The 15850-nt window shown below is 45.9% G+C and overlaps 1 protein-coding gene across 1 annotated transcript in view; it reads right to left on the reverse strand.

The window, feature by feature from the left end:
• Positions 1–15850, reverse strand: part of LOC310792234 (nuclear receptor coactivator 2-like) — a 158211-nt gene that overhangs the window by 62314 nt on the left and 80047 nt on the right. The window contains exons 5-7 of the mRNA XM_083653962.1: positions 10709–10886; positions 8464–8655; positions 886–987 (exon numbers count right to left, since the gene is read on the reverse strand). Coding sequence (XP_083510088.1) covers positions 886–987; positions 8464–8655; positions 10709–10886 — 472 coding nt within the window. The remainder of the gene's footprint in view (positions 1–885; positions 988–8463; positions 8656–10708; positions 10887–15850) is intronic.

Here is a 15850-nt window from a genome sequence, read left to right on the forward strand (position 1 = left end):
TTTCCTTACCGCATGTATCGCTTATCAATTAACATGGGCGACAGTCGATCAGGCAGTTTTGCCGGATCCGCAACGCAGCCGTAATGCATATGGTGTACATTGCCTGTAAGTTATGGACAGTGATCCCATACCTGACAAGAGTCCAGATTTTGTGTGTGCTAATGTGTGGAAGTCTCAAATTGGGGTCCGTGGAGCCCCAGGGGTCCTTGTGGGGGTTACAGGGGGCCCCCAGAGAGTACCCAGAGTAATTTATTTTCATTATATTCCATCCATAAGTAACACAATGACGGAATGTATGACTATTTTGGTCATGGGTTTCATATACTTTTTGTAATAAAACATCTAAAAGCAAAAATGTTAGTTATCAGATGGGGATCCTGGGACAAAATCCTATCAAATGGGGGGGTCCTCCATGATCTAATGTGTGTCAGTTTACGGGTGCTTGACAGGAAAAAGTTTGAGAATCACTGGTCTATGGGACACTGGTTGTCTATGGGACATTGGTTGTCTATGGCAGAGGTTCTCAAATGTTTTTTCAGTCGAGGAGCCCTTACAAGATAGAAAATATACCGGGGACCCCCTCATTCTGATTCGTGATTTTGCGCTAAGCTTAATTGTTTCCACGGTAATGTGCTTGACTTTTAAATTGATAGGTTTGTTAGATTAGAATGTAATCCATGAACCATTTTAGATTTAAGCATAAAAGATTTTTGTTGAACTATGAAGCTTTTGCAAAAAAGAAGAAGTTTTTATTTTTATTTTCCTGAAAACTTTTCGCGGACCCCCTGGCAAAGTGCCACGGACCCTGGGGGTCCCCGGACCCCCATTTGAGAACCACTGGTCTATGGGACACCGGTTGGCAAATTGGCAAACTCCGCCCCTTACCTTGGAGGTCTTGTCGGGTGGTGAAGCTTTCGTAGCTCTGCATCACTGGCCTTTCTTTGATGGGAACCCTCCTCGCCACGCAGATCAGACACGACTGGAAATCTGCAAAGAGTAGAATGGGTTAAAATAATCATCCAACCACTAACTGATCATTTGCCATGATTCTGACTCACTGACATACTAATCAAATATGGAATGATCTTTCTTGAGTTTAGTTCACTTATCTCCCTCCACAAAGGAACGTTATTTGACTTTATCAAATGTACCACTCGTAGTGGACGATTCATAGGTATTAGATGCTATAAGTAAGGGATAATGTATAGTGAGCCGGTGATTACTGGGGAAATAATGACCGACAGGTGAATGATTGAGCCCGACGCGCAGCGGAGGGCTTAATGATTCACCTGAAGGTCATTATTTCCCCAGTAATCACCGGCTCACTATACATTATCCCGCTTAGAACACGGCCTACAACTAAATCATTCAATAATCTGACAAAAATAATTATTCAAATAGCTTTTTTAAAAGCGTTTTCAACGACAAAGCGGTTTCATTCGTAATTGGCACACAAGACACCACAGCCTCAACTGGTTGGCCTAATTAGTAGTGGTGTGCCTAATCATTGTCGTGAGTGTTGACACAGCTGGATTAATCAGTATAACCAGCAGCAGAGCAGCGGTCGGTTGTCGAGAAATAATGACCGGTGAATCTTGTTGATTGACCAATCAGAATCGAGTATTCAAGAGCGCCGTGTTCTAATCACAATTAAACTACCGTAAAACTTCAATTGATAGCCCGGGCGTTTATTTACAAAAGATGTAGCCAGACCCCGCGTCTATATAGAACCTGCGGCAATTTGGGACCTGCGTTGAATTATTTTTGTACAAAATTCTTGCTCAGCAAAAACTGGAAATAGTATCTTGTTTATTGAAACCAGTATGAATATTACTTGGATAAAAAATACAGTATAGAGATCTGCTTTGACTGTGCCACCTGCTATTTTGGTGTGTTTTGTCAGTACAGTAAAGCCCCCCACACCTGATCTGTGGTAAAACAGCTCTGCTGCCGTTGCTTTCCTACGGGGAGAGCGGTGCCTCCTCTATGCGGCGGCGCTACACTTGGCGTTGTGCACCGCACGAAATTTGCCACCGTGCGTTGTGCTCAAAGTTCAAATAGTTTAAACTGTGACCTGACCCTAACCCAACACTGACCTTTCTCCACTGAGAGAAGAGAAGATCGCTTATCATGTGTGAAGGCAGCATAATTCTCGCATGCTGCCTGAAGCCGCGCGCATTGATGAGAAGGGGGAAATGCTGGCGGGGAAAAAAATCTATACTCACAATTCCCAAACGAATTAGTAAACCAAACCTGTTGGATTTAGTATAAAAAAATCATCAGAAACTAATAGAAAAAGCTCAGCGTGAAAATGCGTTGCTGTTGAACGTACTTCCAGTTTAAAGAGCACATCACTCTGCCGCGCCATAATTACGCACCTCTCGCATTCGCTGTAGTTGAGCCGACCGTGCCAAACCACACCGCGGTTTCATCCATGGCGATGATGTCCCTCGCCTGTCGCTTCTTTGTCTCGAATCCGCGTTGAAAATGTGACAAAATTCACCAGCTTCTCGGTGAAGTGCCTGGCGTCTTTCTGGACGACAGTTGTACGTCTTCTGACAGAAAGGTTGTTGCGGTGGAGGTACAGATTTCTTTAGTCTTCATCCTGATCATTTCACTATGTATCAACGGGTTGCAAGATCGCTCAGCAAATGTGATGTCGCAAATGCAAGTTAAAAACATAATAATACCCGGCGTCAAATTGAGACCCATGATTATTTACAAAATACGTATCCAGACCCCGCGTCTAATATGGGACCTGCGGCAATTTGGGACTCGGCTTTTAATTGAAGTTTTACGGTAATTAGGACAATACTACAATACCTACAGTACATCAAATAATTGTTATATCTATTGCGGTTTTGCAACGGGCTTCCAACAAACTAAATCTACCAAAACAACTGGTACAAGCGAAGGAATGACATCATGCATTGCATACAGTACAAGGCATATGTGAAATGGAAAGTTGTCGCACTGATGGGGAGAGGTACCACAAAACAGCAGTGTGATCGCAACTGTGCCTGTCACAATATTCCCTCCAACACCTCAAAAGGTGTGTGTGTTTGTGTGCGTGAGTGCATGTGTGTGTGTGTGTGTGTGTTGTGTGTGTGTGTGTGTGTTGTGTGTGTGTTGTGTGTGTGTGTGTGTGTGTGTGTGTGTGTGTGTGTTGTGTGTGCGTGAGCGTGTGTGCGCGCGTGTGCGAAGTTGAGATGGGACGATGAGAAAGTGCCACACACTAATTAGTGTCTCTCTGTGGATGGGAGGAATGAGTTGAGAGTGGTGATGAAAGGAGGACAGGACACAGGAGAAAGGGAGAGGAGGTGTAGAGGGAGGTGTGGGAAGAGTGAGAAAGACAAAGAGAGATAGCAAAAAAAACAAGAGCAATGGAGAGAGGAGAGAAAGATCGGGTAGTCCATAGTTGCCATAGAGAGATGGAGAAAGAGAGGAGAGAGAAAGATAGGGTAGTCCAGGGATACTCAACTTGCTTTGCCCGGGGGCCACTTTCGTGAAATGATAGAAGGCCAGGGGCCAGTTAATAAACAAACAATATACATTTTTCTGTAGCGGATTGTAGGTTTTTGGGGTGTCAGCCGGAGTTTAGTCTGACAATGTTGTGCACACCGGATAGTGCCTGGGTAGCGAGCAGACGGCGGTATTTGACAATTTAGCAGCTAAATCATAGATTATTGAAAGATATTCCATATTCCAGACTGAAATGCTATAACAGAAGTGGAGTATTGGCCAGAATGACATGAACATTTGGACACATTTGGACACACGGGTATCTTGCATGTTGCGTAATTTTTCTTTTTTTTCTTTTTTTGCAATTCCATCGTGGGCCGCAAGTTGAGTATCACTGGGGTAGTCCATAGACAGACTGCCATAGAGAGATGGAGAAAGAGAGGAGAGAGAAAGATAGGGTAGTCCATAGACAGACTGCCATAGAGAGATGGAGAAAGAGAGGAGAGAGAAAGATAGGGTAGTCCATAGACTGACATAGAGAGATGGAGAAAGAGAGGAGAAAGATAGGGTAGTCCATAGACTGCCATAGAGAGATGGAGAAAGAGAGGAGAGAGAAAGATAGGGTAGTCCATAGACTGACATAGAGAGATGGAGAAAGAGAGGAGAAAGATAGGGTAGTCCATAGACTGACATAGAGAGATGGAGAAAGAGAGGAGAAAGATAGGGTAGTCCATAGACTGCCATAGAACTCCCACAACATCTGAAATTGACGCCACAGGAGTGTGACATTCAAATAAGCCAGGGCGTGCTAAGCAGAGATGGGAAAAGTACACACATTCTTTACTTAAGTAGAAGTACAGTTACTTGTGTAAAAAAAGGCTGGTAGAAGTAGAAGTACTGATTCAACTCGTTTACTCAAGTAAAAGTAAAAAAAATTACAGGCTCTGAAATGTAATCAAGTATAAAAGTAAAACGTATTTCTACCGGCTGTTTCTGTGCAAAGCCAACTGAACCTCACATCATATTATGATAACTACGCAATACGCACATTCAATTCTAGGGTGGGGACTCTGGAGATGATGAACCAAGCTCAAACGGACCAATAGTAGTAGGATTGGCTACAGGTGGTGATGGTATTTAATCTCTGCTCCTGGATTTGTTTGAAACAGAGTCACTGAAGAACTAAATATAGGAAATGAAAATCAATAAACCGACAGTCCTTCAAGTCAGTTTTGGTGGAGCACAAAGTCCTTCATCAGTTGTGTTAGTGGTAGGGAGTGGACTTTGTACAGGCGATGTGTGCCCAGCGCTTCGCGGATCCGACACATGTGGGCCAGACTGCAAGGACATCTCTTGGCCTCCAGAAAGACCCTGAGCCCACTCCCCCGGCTCCACCAGGGCCGGGTCGGCGCCGTGGTCCAGGAGCAGCTGGACGAAGGCCGCCTGGCACCTGCTATCCAGCACCACCCCGAGCAGGCGAGAAGCCACGTCACGGGTCCAGAACGCCAGCGGCCCGGAGCAGCAGGCAGAAGCAGTCCAGCTGGCCCGGAGCAGCAGGCAGAAGCAGTCCAGCTGGTTGTATATAAGCGCTCATGCAGAAGAGAGGAGACCTCGTGAATGCTGTCCATCTCAACAGGAACACCGCCGAACCTGATGAGTTCCAAAAGTATGTCCAGCCTGCCCATCCAGGCAGCGTAGGAGACCGGGGTGTGTAAAGCCGGGAAGGTATGGGTCATACAGTATGTAGGGGTGTCACGATATTTCGTCGCACGATATATCGCGATATCGAAACGTCACGATATGCGTATGGTCAGAAAAAAATTATATCGTATTTTTTTTACTCCTGAATAATAATAGAACAAATTTAGCAGAATCAACACGCATGAGTGAGGGGGTAGACTACTACTGGCATGGCAAAACAGCTCAAGGGGTACATAAGATTACATAAGTTTAGGGACCATTGAGCATGAGTTATTTAAGAAATAGATTGTATAATTTATTTTTCTTTCACCATGCAACAAACATTTAGTTTGTGACAGTGTGACACATTCTATTGCAAGAGAAGCATTATCTTCCATGTTGTTTTATAGTTATTATAATAACAATTTCCAAAAACAGCATTTGTTTTGTATTTTGTGTATTTCAAATGAAAGACTATTTTTCCAGTATTTTCCCAGGGCTTCCTTGAAAAGGGGTTTCGATTTCAACGGGACTCACATGGTTAAATAAATGATAAATAAATACATAAAAATTATTTACTTTTGTTAAAAAGAATATTGTTAAAATATCGTATCGTATCGTTATCATGAACCCAATATCGTGTATCGTATCGTATCATGAAATTAGTGTATCGTGACACCCCTAGTCGTATGTAATGCTGTTTGGGTCGGCCCCGGCTTCCAGGAGGATCCGGACCGGACACATTCCAGGTGACCGTAGACCACCGGCCAGTAGAGAGGCGTAAGTGTGTAGTCTCTGTCAGGAGCTAGGTCTACCTGGGCTCTGTGGGTGATCAGGTAGGTCTACAAGCAGCGTGATGCTGACAGGCTGCCTGCTCCAGAGGGGTTCTGTAGGAACAAACAGGGCTCTCATTGATCTTCTGAAACGGTCTTCCTGCAGCAGCAGGGTCCTCAGTTTGTCAAGGTCTCCTGCGCCGGCGGCATAGTGGAGCTGTACATGTATGTCGTCATGCCCTGCTCGCACTATCTCAAACAGAAGGCTTTATGAAGGGACAAATGTGACATCACTCACTGATGACATCACAATTGCTTGAGTGCCATCACCAATGACATCACTCACTGATGACATCACTCACTGATGACATCACAAACTGATGACATCACTCACTGATGACATCACTCACTGATGACATCACAAACTGATGACATGACTATTGCTCAAGTGACATCACTGATGACATCGCGATTGCTCAAGTGACATCAACGATGACATCACTGTGACATCATCAGTGATTTATGACATCACAATGATCATGTCTATGAGTGTGAAGGCGTACAACATGCTAAATATTGCTGTAGCGCCCCCCGTACACACATTTCCCCCCGTTTTCCCCCTGCAACAGATTCATGCCAGACATTGAAGTGTTTTGGCGGGGGGGGGGGGGGGATATAAAGACAGACAGACAGACACCCCTCAAATTAAAAAGTATGATTCGAAGACTATTAAGCTTAGCAGATCACCTCCAAACATGTTTTAAGATGTATAAAGACTATAAATTTTTGTTTTTTGTTTTGATTTGGGGGGGGGGGGGTTTGCCTTGTAGTGATAGGACAGTAGGCAGACAGGAAAGGTGGGGGGAGAAAGAGGGGATAACATGCGGCATAGGACCACGGGTCAGATTCGAACCCGGGTCGGCCGCATGAAGTATGCTTATGCTTATGCTGCGTTCGTCTTATAACTCAGACGTCGCAAATTGCCAATTGCTACTAGCAAAAATCCAATTAAACGCCACGTTAACTTGGAGTTCCTACTCGCAAACTTGGATATGATTTTATGATTTCCAGCGCGTCATTTGACGTCATTTCAACATGTCCACCCACGATTGTATGAATTTAAAACAAATGTTTTGCACATTTTTCTTTTCTTTTCAACAATAGTAAGCTTTGGGTGTCTGGGTAGTGTAGCGGTAGATTCCCTGCCTACCAACACGAGGGTCGCAGGTTCGTGCCCCCGTGTTACCTTGGTCGGACGTCCATTCAGGCACGATAGTCTGTGTCTGCGGGTGGGAAGCCGGACTGAGGGTATGTGTCCTGGTCGCTGCACTAGCGCCTCCTCTGGGCGGTCGGGGCGCCTGGTTGGGGCGGAAGGGGACTGGTGGGAATAGCGTGATCCTCCCACGTGCTACATCCTGCCGATGAAGCTCCCCGCTGTCAGGTGAAAAGAAGCGGCTGGCAACTGCGCATGTGTCGGAGGAAGCATGGTGCTAGTCTACGGCTCTCCCTAGATCAGCAGGGGGTGGAGCAGCGACCGAGGCAGCAGGGGGAAACTGGCCAAGTACAATTGGGGAGAAAATGGAAATCTGAAAAAAAAAAAAAAGTAAGCTTTCAGACCAATCAGTATACAGTACCAATGCAGTAGTTGGTTAAACCCAAACAATTAAACGTTAATGTAAATTAGCTGTTAGCTTAGACAGCTAACGGCTATTAGCATCCATGGTTTTGTGGCTTGAAGCCTTGAAGCTCGAACGCACGTAGGTCGGAGTTGACGCGTCTGCTACTTGCCACCTCCGGCCATAAACGAATGCAGCTTTAGTGGTACTACGCGCTCTACCAGGTGAACCACCGGGATGCCCCGATGTATTTAAGACTATACTTTGATTCATCATTTGTGTGATATGGTTTTTCCACAAAAAAGGTGCAGATAATGTGTGAAAGCTGGGAGAGCACGAGATGAGAGAGACACACAACGTCACATCGTCAGGCTAAAGTAACGCCTGTTTCGGAAATGCAAGGAATAGAAAGTACAGAGAGATACTTGTGTTAAAATCTAGAGAGTAACAGTAAAAAGTTGTCCGAAAAATAAATACTCCGTAAAGTACAGATACCTGAAAATCCTAAAGTACAGTAACAAAGTATCTGTACTTAGTTACTTGCGCATGGTGGTGGAGACACCAGACTGCAGTTTGATTCCCAGTGTGTTCCGTGTACATTTCAGCCGTAAGTCACATGTCTTTTTGATTTATTTAAGCCTAACGCAAACCATCATTTCACATGAACCAATGTGGCGTTTTCAAACTAACCGTGGGGGAACGTCGCCGGCGTCGCCGAAAAGAAAATGACGAAAAAAGGGTACGTGCGTTAAGTCAACGTTGTGAATGAGAACGCGTTGGACAGACACAAAAGAGAGAGATGGAGAGAAAGATAATCAAGAAGAGAAAGAGAGGAGCAGGAGAGAGAGTGAAAGTTATAGGGATATGGAGGGTAGAGCGAGGAGCGAGACAGAGGAAAGCAGGAGAGAACAAGAGAGAAAATGAAGCGGTACCTTCCCCCTCCTCCTTGATGGACTTGGGCTCAGAGACGGCGAAACACTGCATGGTCTCGTACTTCTGCTGCGCTGCCTCCTGCTGGTCGGAGGCCGGCCGCGCCTCGCCGCCGTCGGCATGGGGGTTGACCAGCATGCGACAGTTGAAGGTATGGCTGTTCCTGTTGGTCGAATCGCTGCCCTGATGGTTCACTGCAGGACGGAGAGAGAAGCAACACTGTCAAATTAGAAGCAGCGACCTCTGTGACTGGTCGGTGCGGGTGCTCGGGGGAGGAGCTCCCCGCGCCGATTTGCGAGCGCAGAGCCAACGTGATTTGCCTCTCTGATCAGGGCTCGGAGCGCATAGTCATTTTTAGCTATCAGATCCACCAACAGACCCTTTTCGCGGGAGCCATTTTGTGTCGAAAAGGCAGGGAAAACACAAGTGCGAGCAAAACACCAATAAGGTTTCCAACTTCCATGTTTGGAGTCGGTGTCTCGTCATAGACGCTGGGGTAGCTGGCTGGGGGCGTGGTCAGGGTGGGGTAAATCCTCCCGTTCTCCCCATTCAGCATAGTTAGCATTTAGCTGCTAGCCCAGCCCCAGGCAGACACGATCGGTGATTCAACCACCGCAGCAAACTATGTACGTGCTCTAGAATCCCCAATCCTGTAGTGTAGAGCCGCAGCACCGTCCTTTGGCGAGTCCGCCCATTGAGATATATGGGCGGGTTTACCCCACTCGCGCGCCAGCCCTATAACAAATTGGCCATGCCCACAAAGTGCCCCAATTTGGGCAAAATAATAAATCGGCATTTTCTGTGGTTTGCCTTTTCGTTATAATAATAATCTATATAAAACACACATAGTGTTGTTAATTCCCCTTAATCCTTTCACAGCTGTCAAACAACCGCATGATCCAAATGATTGAACCATCTGGAAGTCAGAAAATGCTAACAAGCTACGTGGCTAACATCCGTACAAGAGAGGAGTCATGTTCGCATTTTGAGACTTCAAGGGGGGGAAAAGGAAGAAAAAAAAGATCCTGTAGTTGTTTGACGACTGTGAAAAAAGGTAACGCCAAATTATTTTCACCACATTTCACATCAGTTATTAGAACACAGAAAAAGGAGTCACAGAAAAGGCTGATATACTGTTTGTCCATGCAAATTGAATTGGGTTTTGCATTTGTACCGCACTTTGTAGGTGTGGCCTTTTTGCGGCGTCAACGCCATTCTTACCTATTTGACCAGGTAATAGATTACATTCATATCCCAGGTGCTCATTACACCAGGTGAATGTAATTAACTGGCATAGGCAGCATGGCACAGAGGTGGCACCTGTGTGCAGAATTAAGCTACACTGCGGCCAACTTCAGTGACATGTTCATAGCGTTACTGCTGCGAGGAGCCGATGGCTGTACCCGGTCGGCATTTAACGTTAGTTACAAAAGCACGTCGACACACGTGTTTTCTCACTGCCAGTAGCCTACAGGTTTGACAGATAGCTAGTCTGACCGCACCCCAGTCCTCGCTGCTCGTCAAATATTTCCATATAGGCGTTATTCTGATAAACTGGTCACATAATATGTTTTACGTTCTCACCCGAAAAATATTCAAACTTGAAAACAGTTTCTTTTTTTTTTGCTTGAAAACAGCTTTTTGGCAAGTCTAAAAATGACTACGGTAGGCGTACTCTACTTCTGTGTCTTAAAACCGGAAAGACGATTACGAAATGACGTCATGCGTCCTTGTATGGGCAAAGAATAAGGTGAATGGGGTCCCTCCCCACCCCCGCCCCGGCCACGCCCCTCCCCTCCCCACCCCGCCCCCGGCCACGCCCCTCCCCTCCCCACCCCGCCCCCGGCCACGCCCCTCCCCTCCCCGCCCCGACCACGCCCCTCCCCTCCCCGCCCCGCCCCGCCCCGACCACGCCCCTCCCCTCCCCTCCCCTCCCCGCCCCGACCACGCCCCTCCCCTCCCCTCCCCTCCCCGCCCCGCCCCGACCACGCCCCTCCCCTCCCCGCCCCGCCCCGCCCCGACCACGCCCCTCCCCACCCCGCCCCGCCCCGGCCACGCCCCTCCCCTCCCCTCCCCTCCCCGCCCCGCCCCGACCACGCCCCTCCCCTCCCCGCCCCGCCCCGCCCCGACCACGCCCCTCCCCTCCCCTCCCCTCCCCTCCCCTCCCCACCCCGCCCCGCCCCGGCCACGCCCCTCCCCTCCCCGCCCCGCCCCGGCCACGCCCCTCCCCCGTGTTGCCGTTCTGACCCAGGCTCTTGGGCAGCAGGTTCTTGATGAACTCGGCGTGGTCTCCGGCGTGCAGCACGCTGTAGACGCTGGTGCTCATCAGCTCCTCCTGCTGGTAGCGCAGATACTGGCTGACGTTCTCCGACACAAACACCATGTTGCCCTCCATGTTGACCACGAAGAAGAAGCCGTCCAGGGCCTTGGGGGGGGGGGGGGGGGGGGGGGGGGGTAGGAGAGGAGGCAGCAGAGGGAGAGGAAAGAAGATGGAGGGAGGGAGTCAGAAGAGTTTCCCCTACCATTCTGCAGGCCTGGCGGGCCCGCCAGGCCAACGACGTCCCCCAGCCAGGCCAGATATATATATATATATTTTTTTTTCCTGCTCTCCCCAAAATTTCAATAAACCTTTACGGCATATTATTACAATACAACAATACTGGTGTTGATGACGGTAATAGAAGATGCCAAATCCTTCAAAAACAATAAGCATTTTGCTTTTAGGAGCATCGTGCCAGCGTGCGGCGCTGTTCCGAAACGTGTCAACGTGTGTCGTTGCCTGGGAAACGCACATCCCATAATACAACTGTCCGCATCGCATCCCATAATAGCATGATGATACTTGGGATGCCATTGCGAACATAGATGCGAACAGGTTAGCTAAAAGTTTAGCGTCGCCAGCGAGGCCCCCCCTCCCCTCCACCGTTGCGGTCGGGGTACGTTTCGAAATCCCTCCAGGCCTGACTTCTTTTCTAGGGGGGGAAACACTGTAGGTGTTAATTAGACCATGGACCTGACTGGTCTCCATGAGTGGAGGAGGTGAAAATTGGCAAGGGAAGTTGAATTGTCTAGCTCAGCGGTTTTCGAAGTGTGAGGCGCGCCTCCCCTGGGGGGTGCCAGAGAGCTTCAGGGGAGGCGAAAATATGAATAGCCCTGTACGTTTTCAGAGGGTTAGCATTGTATATTAGATATTATATGTGTATAAGATATTACATATCTAAAAAATATATAAAAACATGGCAGTAATGTAACAAAATGCAAAGCCATAATTCAAGGTATTGCAGCAAACCTACAGTACAGGGGCCTCTCCAGCTGTGTGTGTGTGTGTGTGTGTGTGTGTGTGTGTGTGTGTGTGTGTGTGTGTGTGTGTGTGTGTGCGTGTGCGTGCGTGCATGTGTATTTTTTCACATTCCTGCCAACTCAGCAATTTCCACATATGCTCCGGCTGTGATGTGAATTGTCCCTTTGCCTGTGAAACCCTGCTGCTGCATAGCTGCCTGCAAACCTGCCTACTTCTGGACTAGACTAGACTAGACTAGACTAGACTAGACTAGACTAGACTAGAATAGAATAGAATCTATTTGACTCTAAGCAAACACTGAGTGAGTTGGGTCTATATATATACTGGACTGTGTGAGTGCGTGAGTGCGTGCGTGAGTGAGTGAGTGAGTGAGTGAGTGAGTGAGTGAGTGAGTGAGTGTGTGTGTGTGTGTGTGTGTGTGTGAGTGTGTGTGTGTGTGTGTGTGTGTGTGTGTGTGTGTGTGTGTGTGTGTGTGGGTGTGAGAGAGAGAGAGAGAGAGAGAGAGAGAGAGAGAGTGCGTGTGTGTGAGTGGTCAGGCAGGCTCCTCCCCCCTTTTCTAATCTGGCTTTTCAGCGAGGTATTTATACTTACTCAGGTCCCTCGCTACGTCACCACACGCGCGCGCACACACACACGCAGGCGCAGGCGCACACACACACACACACACACACACACACACGCAGGCACACACACACACACACACACACACACACACACACACACATTATTGTGTGTGAGCTGATGACGCTCATTGACGCCAGCCAGAGGAAGTGTTATCTCTGTACGTCACTGTAGAGTCCACCAAGGAGCTGGCTGGGGCCAAGATGGCGTACCGTCCGTCGTCCGACAGCAGTGTTGGGGGTAACTCATTACAAAAGTAACATATTACATGTAATATATTACTTTTAGCAGTAACTCAGTAATATAACTTATTACTTCAGGATTTCAGTAATATTATACCAGTTACTTTGTCAACTTACAAATTGAGTTACAATTTATTAAATCAAAGCACATATTTAAAAAAGATACAATAATTTCCTAATTAAACTGTCTGTTTTTATGCAAATAACCTCTATAGATGACAATAACAAAGGAAAATAATAACATTTAGAATTTTGGATTGTTTACACTGACTTCAAGGCGGTTTAAATTATTTTTTGGGATGGTTCCGGGGCGGCGATGTCATTCTGCTGCTGCTGTTGTTTTGGTGAAAGTAATGCAAAAGTATTGTAATAAGTAACGAGTTACTCTACAGAGAAAGTAATATTGTAAAGTAACTTATTACTTTCAAATTTAAGTAACTAGTAATATGTAGTATATTACATTTTGAAAGTAACTTGCCCAACACTGTCCGACAGTGAATTGTGTTGAGCTATACGTTTATGTAACTGAAATGATCTGTATGAGTGTGTTGGTCTCACGTCTGCTGAAACAGAGTCAGGGTTCGTTTTTACTTGGTCCCTCATCTGTGTTTTATCTCTATTTTTGTTTTAATTATTATTCTGTGCATTTGTCCTTATTTATGATTTTTGTATTTTTCTCTGCCTCTTCTTTATTGAATGCTCATAATGTTATACCTTCTAAAGCAGTTTGCAACTCCATTTTGCTAAGTGCTCAATTAATCACAACCTATTCTCATAAATACCATTATAGTAGGGCAGTGATACTCAACTTGCGGCCCGCGATGGAATTGCAACAAATCTTTTTTTTTTTTTTTTACAGTGCACCTGAATGAAACATGCAAGATACCCGCTGAATAAGTGTCCAAATGTTCATGTCATTCTGCCCAATACTCGACTTCTGTTATAGCATTTCAGTCTGGAATATGGAATATCTTTCAATAATCTATGATTTAGCTGCTAAATTGTCAAATACTGCTGTCTGCTCGCTACCCAGGCACTTATGTACGGTATGTACTTAACCTAACTAACTTAACCTAACTAACTATCCGGTGTGCACAACATTGTCAGACTAAACTCCGGCTGACACCCCAAAAACCTACAATCCACTACAGAAAAATGTATATTGTTTGTTTATTAACTGGCCCCTGGCCTTCTATCATTTCACAAAAGTGGCCCCCGGGCAAAGCAAGTTGAGTATCCCATTGACAGCAGTCTTACTTTTAAAGCAAATACTGATCACATTTAAAAAAAAAATGTTCACAACGCCTCCACTTGCTACACAAGCTCAACAATTTTGGAGTAAGCCAAAACATTCTAGAAACTGTATATAAGAGCCTAGTGGAAAGTATTTTATCTTTTAATATGATTATGTGGTATGGCAATCTGAACATTAAATGGAGAAACAAGCTGCAGAGAATAGTGAACATGGCCTCCAACATCCTAGGGAAGCCACAGAAGCAGCTAAGTAGTCTGTATGAAATAATTAGAAGTAAAGCTGAGAGGATCATTAAGGACCCCTCTCATCCACTGTTCAGTGAATTTGAACTTTGACCCTCAGGGAAGCGTTACAGACTACCGATGGCAAAGAAGAACATCTATAAGAAGTCCTGTGTCCCAGATGCTGTCATGGCAATAAATAAAACTAGGATGCGGTAGATTCTGCTTAGGGTGGTGTTTTAATTTCTTACTTTGCTGAGGTTTTTTGTACAGCAGGTCTTCTCCTGAATGTTTTTTTTAATTGTTTTGGAATTGGACAGGTCGTAGACCTATGATTTGTAATTTTGACCTGCATTGGGAGGTGTAGCCTACTTTTGTGCATCGGTGTGGATGAATGTGTGTTGACTGTTTTGTGGATGTGTGTGTGGTCATTTTGTGGATGTCTATCCAGGTTCTTTGTCATAATTGCATTGTTTCATGTGTGTGTCATGTGTATTGTTGTGTTTTATCTTTTGAGACATGTCTGTGGTGGAACCAAAGACGAATTTCCACTTGTGGACAATAAAGTTTTCGTAATCGTAATCGTAATCGTAATTATTACTCGACTATTTAGCAAAGTTATATATTACGACTTTTCTGTAGTCTGGTATCCAGCCCCATATGAATCGCAGTTGTCAGCACTCGGATTCGTTGGGGCTGGTTACCAGGCTAACTTTAATGTTGGATCTCTGCTCAAATTAGCTAGCTCCTCTCTATTGGGAAAATGTGACAATTTTATTTATGGCAGCTACAGGCCACCGTAGTATATTGGTGTCATTGTGTGTCTCCAAACCAAACACTGTCTTTGCCCCTTGCAGCCTATTACTGTACTTCCTAACATGAGGTGTGAGATCAGTCTAACATGATAGCAGAGGTGTATGATCAGTCTAACATGATAGCAGAGGTGTGAGATCAGTCTAACATGATAGCAGAGGTGTGAGATCAGTCTAACATGATAGCAGAGGTGTGAGATCAGTCTAACATGATCGATAGCAGAGGTGTGAGATCAGTCTAACATGATAGCAGAGGTGTAAGATCAGTCTAACATGATAGCAGAGGAGCAGAGGTGTGAGATCAGTCTAACATGATAGCAGAGGTGTAAGATCAGTCTAACATGATCGATAGCAGAGGTGTGAGATCAGTCTAACATGATAGCAGAGGTGTAAGATCAGTCTAACATGATAGCAGAGGTGTGAGATCAGTCTAACAGGATAGCAGAGGTGTGAGATCAGTCTAACATGATCGATAGCAGAGGTGTGAGATCAGTCTAACATGATCGATAGCAGAGGTGTGAGATCAGTCTAACATGATAGCAGAGGTGTGAGATCAGTCTAACATGATAGCAGAGGTGTGAGATCAGTCTAACATGATAGCAGAGGTGTAAGATCAGTCTAACATGATAGCAGAGGTGTGAGATCAGTCTAACATGATCGATAGCAGAGGTGTGAGATCAGTCTAACATGATAGCAGAGGTGTGAGATCAGTCTAACATGATAGCAGAGGTGTAAGATCAGTCTAACAGGATAGCAGAGGTGTGAGATCAGTCTAACATGATCGATAGCAGAGGTGTGAGATCAGTCTAACATGATCGATAGCAGAGGTGTGAGATCAGTCTAAGGGTGTATTCACACCTGTAGGTCGTTTGCTTTGTTCCGATTCAGGTACTTAATTGATACAATTGTTGCATTTGTGCGTTGGTTCGTTTGTGTT

The sequence above is a fragment of the Poromitra crassiceps genome (genome assembly GCF_964638095.1).
Source record: "Poromitra crassiceps genome assembly, chromosome: 17".
NCBI classification, from domain to species: domain Eukaryota; kingdom Metazoa; phylum Chordata; class Actinopteri; order Beryciformes; family Melamphaidae; genus Poromitra; species Poromitra crassiceps.